This window comes from Chrysochloris asiatica, unplaced genomic scaffold (genome assembly GCF_000296735.1).
Source record: "Chrysochloris asiatica unplaced genomic scaffold, ChrAsi1.0 scaffold00187, whole genome shotgun sequence".
NCBI classification, from domain to species: Eukaryota; Metazoa; Chordata; class Mammalia; order Afrosoricida; family Chrysochloridae; genus Chrysochloris; species Chrysochloris asiatica.
The window spans coordinates 1,622,362-1,629,184 of record NW_006408705.1 but is presented as its reverse complement, the minus strand read 5'-3'; the positions used below and the strand labels follow the sequence as shown (position 1 = coordinate 1,629,184).

At 37.1% G+C, this 6,823-nt stretch overlaps 1 protein-coding gene across 1 annotated transcript in view; it reads left to right on the top strand.

Moving 5' to 3' along the window:
- Window positions 1–404: 404 nt before the first annotated feature.
- Window positions 405–6,823, top strand: part of ELMOD2 (ELMO/CED-12 domain containing 2) — a 29,283-nt gene continuing 22,864 nt past the window's right edge. The window contains exons 1-2 of the mRNA XM_006872218.1: window positions 405–546; window positions 3,486–3,514. Coding sequence (XP_006872280.1) covers window positions 405–546; window positions 3,486–3,514 — 171 coding nt within the window. The remainder of the gene's footprint in view (window positions 547–3,485; window positions 3,515–6,823) is intronic.

Below are 6,823 nucleotides of genomic sequence, written 5' to 3'. Positions count from 1 at the left end.
ATATATATATATATATTACTGTTTAGTAGGGGAGTCCTCTTATTTTTGAAATGTTGGGACCCAGTTTTCGAAGACTGAGAAACTAAAATAGGAAACATGGAATGCAATCATTTAGTAAAAAATACAGATCATTGTGTTATTCTTTCAATCCACTAGATAGATTGACTCTAATAAGTTGTTTTGATTTCTACACTTACTATTTTTAAATGACAAATTGACCAGCCATCATTTAATTAACCTAAATGTTGTGTATTACCACTGCCATTGTTTTCTTAGATGAGTAAGTAAGCACTACCACAAATTAGAAACAATAGCCTAGTGGTTTTGATGAGTTAGATAAACTGCATTTGTAACATTAAAATTAAGATCATTAAGCCTGTCATGTATTTCCTTCTCCAGAAATCATGTTTATTTCTTTGTGGGAATTCTTCTATGGAAACTTTTTTCGATATTGGATGAAATGGATCTTAAGACAGATGACTGGAAAGTGTGAATTGCAAAGAATTTTTGATACCTGTGTAGGTGCACAGAGGACACACAGGATAGGTAATGTTATTTGACAAAGAAAAACCAATAAACGTTTAATTCTGAATGAATGTTTTTTCCTCTCAATAGTTGAAGTGACACCTACCTCCATTGTGTATGCTAATCAGGTCACTTTAATTTGTTTTCATAAACTTTGAGATCTAGCTTTGAACCTGTCTTGCTCTTAAATGGTGTAAATTTATGGAAAAATAAATATTTAGTTCCCCATATGAGCAAATGATTATCTTCTGTAACTCCATAATTATGCCAGTTGTTCCTTAGGTGCAACCTATTTTCTAGAGAAAAATCTCTGTGCTTCTATAATCCCTTTGGAATTTCACTCAAATGATGAAAAAGAGTGACTTTAAACTCATTTTTATGGTCTAGGTCCTTCATTAATCTTTTAATTTCTTACTGTTACATGTAGAAGCATGATAACTAGGTATCCAGTGATCCCGAGGGAAGATTATTGCTGTGTGCTGTCAACTTGGTTCCGACTCATAGAGACCCTATGTAGTGTTTCTGAGGTTGTAAATCTTTATGGGAACAGAATATCTCATTGTTTTCCCTCAGAACAACTGGTGGATTCAAACCACTGACCCTGAAATTTTAACAGCCTGGTGCGTAATCCACTACCATACTAAGAAATGTTATTGTGTATGTGCCGTTGAGTTGGTTCCAACTCACAGCGACCCTGTATAGGGTTGGCTGATGGGTTTGAACCACTAACCTTGTAGTTAGCAGTCCAGTGCTTATCCTACAGTGCCACACCAGTACTCCACTAAGAAATATTATTAGATTGTAAATGCACATTGTCTGATACAGAGCCACTAACCACATGCTTTGAGCACTTGAAATGTGACTAGTGTAAATTGAAATAAGTGTATTTATGAAATAAACATTACATTTCAAAGACTATATGAAGAAAAGAATGTGAAAATATCTTCGTTGTTTATATTCATAATATGTTGAAATGATAATCGTTTAGATGATATTGGATTAAAAACAAACTTAATGTGACTACTAGAAAAATTTACAGTTATGTGCCTTACATTTTGGCCACATACTAGAGTCACACTCCTTTAAAATGCACCATATTTTCAATCTGAAACAGAAATACTGCTTCCAGTGAGAGTACAGATGCGTGAGAACTATGGCCTGAGGTACTTCGCTTGGACAACAATAAAGAGTACCAAGCAACTTCTGCAACTGCTACCCATTGTCTTAAATGGACAGTCACCATTAGCCAGATTTCTGGTTTGTGTTAAACAAGTGTGCTTCAACTAAGAAACCCTTGTAAGGTGTGGGATGTAGGATATTGGCAGTTGGAACATTAAGACTTAATTAGAAAACTTACTGGCAGTGTTGTTAAGTGCCGTCAAGTTGGTTCTGATTCATAGCGACCCTGTATATGGTTTCTGAGGAGTGGCTGGTGGATTTCAACCACCTACCTTGTTGTTCAAACTCACCCTGTGGTCCAGTACATTATCCTGCAACATCATGCTGGACTTCATTGGCATAAGGAGACAGTTGGCATAAAGGCAGCTGAATGGTTGAAGTTTAATTACTTCCCTAGTTTTCTCAGGACTTTGTGGCTGACGAATATTGTCATTTGCCCTTTTGACTGCTCAAAGAACCAAGTACCTCTTGATAAGAAATCTCTGTAGTCAGTCTTAGTTGGTGTTTTCCAGTGCATAGAAGGAATGTATGTTAAGGCTTTACTTTGTGGCAAAAGTATTTTCTTGAATTTTAAAAATTTCTGAGAAAAAGACTATTAGTAAATATGCCAGAAAAATGGTTAAATTGACTAGTAAAAATGTTCTTGTTATTCTGGAAACGGGCTAAGAATGGAGAGGCTACTTTGTTATTGGCCAGATAATCTAGAGACATTGAATTGTTGCTCCTTTCCTTGTTGTTCGATTTATTGCTGGTGTCTCAATGCTTATTCTCTAAGGTTAATATATGATGAAAGTACAGGTAAGTGCACTTTCACTGTAGTCCAAAGATGAGTTTCTGACGTAATTTGCAGAGAGGAGTAGATAGTTTGGGATCTGTCCAATGATCTGGGGAAAATTAGCTTGGCTTCACCTCTTAGAAGGAGCCATGGAGGCACAATAAATGAAGTATTGGGCTGTTAACCGAAAGGTTGGTAATTGTAATATCCACCAGTTGCTTTGCAGGAGAAAAAATGAGTCAGTCTGGTTCCATATACATTTACAGCCTTGGAAATCCTTGTGAGCAGTTCTACTTTGTCCTAGAGGGTCACGATGAGTTAGAATTGACCCAATAGTAGAAGATTTTTAGGTTCACTGCTTTGAGGCCCCTAGGAGCCCTGGTGACACAGTAGGTTAAGCATTAGATTGCTAACTACAAGGTCGACCACTCAATCTTTCAGCCGTTCCACAGGATAAAGATGAGGGTGTGTTTGCCTCCATAAAGATTTACTGTCTCAGAAACCCTAATGAGCTGCCCTACTCTGCCCTGTAGGGTTGTCATGAGTTGGGATCTTTGGGTTCTTTGAGGTCCCTAGATGGTACAAATGGTTTGCACTTGACTACTAACCTAAAGGTTTGCGTTTCAAACCTATCTAGGTGTACTATGGAAGAAAGACCTAGCAGTGTCTCTCCATTAAGATTATAGTCAAACAAACAAGCCAACATCCTGTGGAGCAGTTCTGCTATGTAATACATGGTGTCAACATGCTTCAGAATTGACACAGTGCCAAAGGGCTTCGTTTTTACCTCTGTGGCTCAGATATGTTGTGTTTGGTTGAGGTTTATGGAATAATTAGTTCTCTAAACTGTAAGAGTAAACTTTTAAAATGTGTTTGATGTTATTCATGTAAAAGTGTTATCTTCACAAACTACTAACATGATAGGCAATTGATTTGATGTTTTTACTGTTTGTAGAGTGATTTAGAAACAGCACTTAAATGGTAACTTTTTTTTTTTTTTTTCCAGAAAATTCCTTGACATACTCCAAGAATAAGGTAGGAGTGTATGAAGTTGATACTTTCAGTAAACTTAATTTGGAAATAACTGGGTTTACTTTTTAAAGAATGCTTCAATTTTAGAATGAATTGTTTTAAGTTGCCTAACAGAGTCTTTGCTGTAAAATGTTGAATAAATATTTAATATTTAAATATTGTGTAAAATTTTCTTCCTAAAGAAGTAATGTTTTAAAAATTTTTTTCTCGATGTGTGTGTTTGTGTGCTACTCTCACACAAAGAAGATGTTTTAATAATTTGTCTTGTTCTTAGGTTTTACTTGTTTGTTTTGCTTCAATTGTTGATGGGCTTTGAGAAAGTTAGGTGTGAGGTAGAAAGTCTTCTCTTAGACTGTGTCCTCAGAGTAGACTCTCCTATGAAAGAAAGATAAGCGAGTTTGAATAGTTACAAAAGGACCTTGGGTTTAGTGCAATTCAATCCAAAATAAGCCATACCTTATGCTTTTTAATTAATTTTTTTTAAGTCAGCTTTTGCTGTATAGCAAACTACTATAAAACATCAAGAGCATTTAATAGTATAGAATTATTTCTTGCTCGTGAGTTTATGGGCTGGCTAGAGAGGCTCTGCTTCAGGCTGTGGTCAAGTTCATATCTGTTCAGTTGTCTCATTCTTGAACCCAGGTTGCAGAGGTAGTGACTACTTGGAGAATTTTTTTCTCACTGAAGAATGAGGGCAGGCCCAACCAGACAGGCATATTTTAAAATTTCTTTGCATAATACATTAACCTCCCATTGGCTAAAATAAGTTACATGGCCAAACCCAAGTCAAATAAAACAAAATCTATGCCATAGAGCCAATTCTATCTCATAGCAGCCCTATAGGACAGAATAGAACTGCCCCAAAGGGTGTCCACAGAGCAGCTGGTGGGGTCAAACCACTGTCCTTTCAGTTAGCGGAGTGCTTTAACCACTTTAACCACAGGACTCCTTTAGTTATGTTGTTGTTAAATGCTGTTGAACTGGTTCTGACTCATAACGACCTGTATAGAGTTTCTAAGGAGCAGCTGGTGGGTTTGAACTATTGATCTTGTGGTTCACAGTCCAGTGTTGATCCTACAGTGCCACACCAGGAGTCCTAGTTCATTATTGTTGTTGTTGTTAAGTGTCGTTGAGTCGGATCCGACACATAGCGACCCTATACAGGGTTTCTAAGGAGTGACTGGTGAGCTTGAACTGCTGACCTTGCAGTTCAAATGGCTTTGCAGTCTGGCGCATTAACCCACAGTGCCACACCAGGACTCCTTCATTTATAGTAGTTCCCATATTTTGGATATATGGATTACATGGTATTGCAGAGGTAGAGTCATCTAGACCATTCTGAGAACATTCTGAAATCCCATAGTGTATCAAAACCAGCATTAAACAATGACAAAAGGCCTAGAATAGAAAACATTGTTTATACTGAGGTTAAATATTGGTTTTTGAAGTCTTTATTTCAGTTACATGTATATGTGCTACTCCATCTGTCTCTCTCTACTTTACATATGCTTAAGTACGTACTAATGAATCTGATCATGGTGCAGTTAGGGTAAAGCAATGTTGACTTGCTACTGTCTAGTGAAGTTGATGAGAGTTACTACTGGTTTATACTAGAAACAAAACATACTAGTTAAGTTCTGGAGGTGTACTATAAAAATGTTTTACTGTTTTAGTTGTAACTTTTATATATGAATGGTTTATGTAAGAATAACTCATATACATTAATGAATCCAGTTTGTGTGTGTGTGTGGGGCGGTAATTTCATGTTCAGAATATTTGTTGTTGTTGTTAGGTACCATTGAGTTGGTACCGACTCAGCAACCTTATGCACAGCAGAAGAAAGCACTGCCCGATCCTGGGCCATCCTCACTATTGTTGCTACACTTGAGCCCATTGATGCTGTCACTTTGCCTATCTATCTCGCTGGGGTTCTTCCTCTTTTTCTCTGACTCTCCACCTTATGTAGTGATTAATACTCTTTTTATTTTAAATTAAATGTAAAGGTCCAGAAAGTTATCATGTTAGTAGTTCTAAAAAAATTATTTTACTGTATTCATCCATGTAATGCCTTTAATTGGAACTAGGTATGCATTCTTCCAAAGAGATAATATCATGAATTGTAGCAGATGCATTGTTGAAGTGCTGTCCATCAGATCTGTTAAAACAGTATTCTCAGACTTGATCATGTGTCAGAATCCACTAAAGGTTTGTTAAAACAAAGATGACTGGGCCCCACCACCAGAGTTCCTGATTCTGTTCGGGTTACATTCATAACTCGTTCCCAGGTAATAATACTTCTGTTGCTTCTGGTTAGAAGCAATTCTTGGAGAACCATTGTGTTAACAGATGAGGATGCTTATGAGAGACTGTTCTGGGACCATACTTTGTTTCTATAGGAAAGTCTATGCATTCTCCAAACTGACAAATTCATGTTTCTCACATAGCCACTTATGGGAAGCCAGCTCTTTTACATCTGCTGGTGTTTAAACTTCAAGATATTTCCTGTAGCCAGGATTTGACAAACTAAACCTAATTAACCCTATCTGCATCCTTATGAATTTTTAGAATCGTTGATCATTGTTCTTTTTAGGCTTTAATTTTCTTAGTGGAGCTACTCTTCCTTCCTTCCTGTAAATAGTTACATGCATTGCTTTATATGACTTTTACTGAAAAAAGTGCCTTTCTTAAGATTTTTATGTACTGAATATCTCCATTCATTCAATAATTATTTATCAGTTTTCTGTTACATGCAGAATATGAAAAGATGAGCCAGATACAATCTCTGTCCTTAAGGAATTTACTGCTGACTATACAAAAATAACTATACCATAGACAAGCAGTCCTGGTCGTGCAGTGGTCAGATGCTCAGCTGGGAATTGAAAGGTTGGTGGTTTGAACCCACCAGCTTCTCTGTGTGAGAAAGATGTGGCAGTCTGCTTTCATAACAATTCTAGCCTTGTTGTGGTTGTTAAGTACTGTCAAGTCAGTTCCGACTCATAGCAACCCTGTATAGGGTTTCTCAGGAGTGGCTGGTGGATCTGAACTGCCAACTTTGAGGTTCAAAACGACATTGCAGTTGAGGGCTTATCCTACAGCGCCACACCAGGACAGTTTTACTCTTTCTACTGGATTGCTTAATTGTACTTCTGAGGAATCTGAACCTGGACCAAGAAGTAGTTGTTCGAACAGAGCATGGGAACACTGAATGTTTTAAAACTGGGAAAGGTGTGCGACAAGGTTGTGTTCTTTCACCATACTTATTCAACCTGTATGCTGAGCAAATAATACGAGAAGCTGGGTTCTATGAAGAAA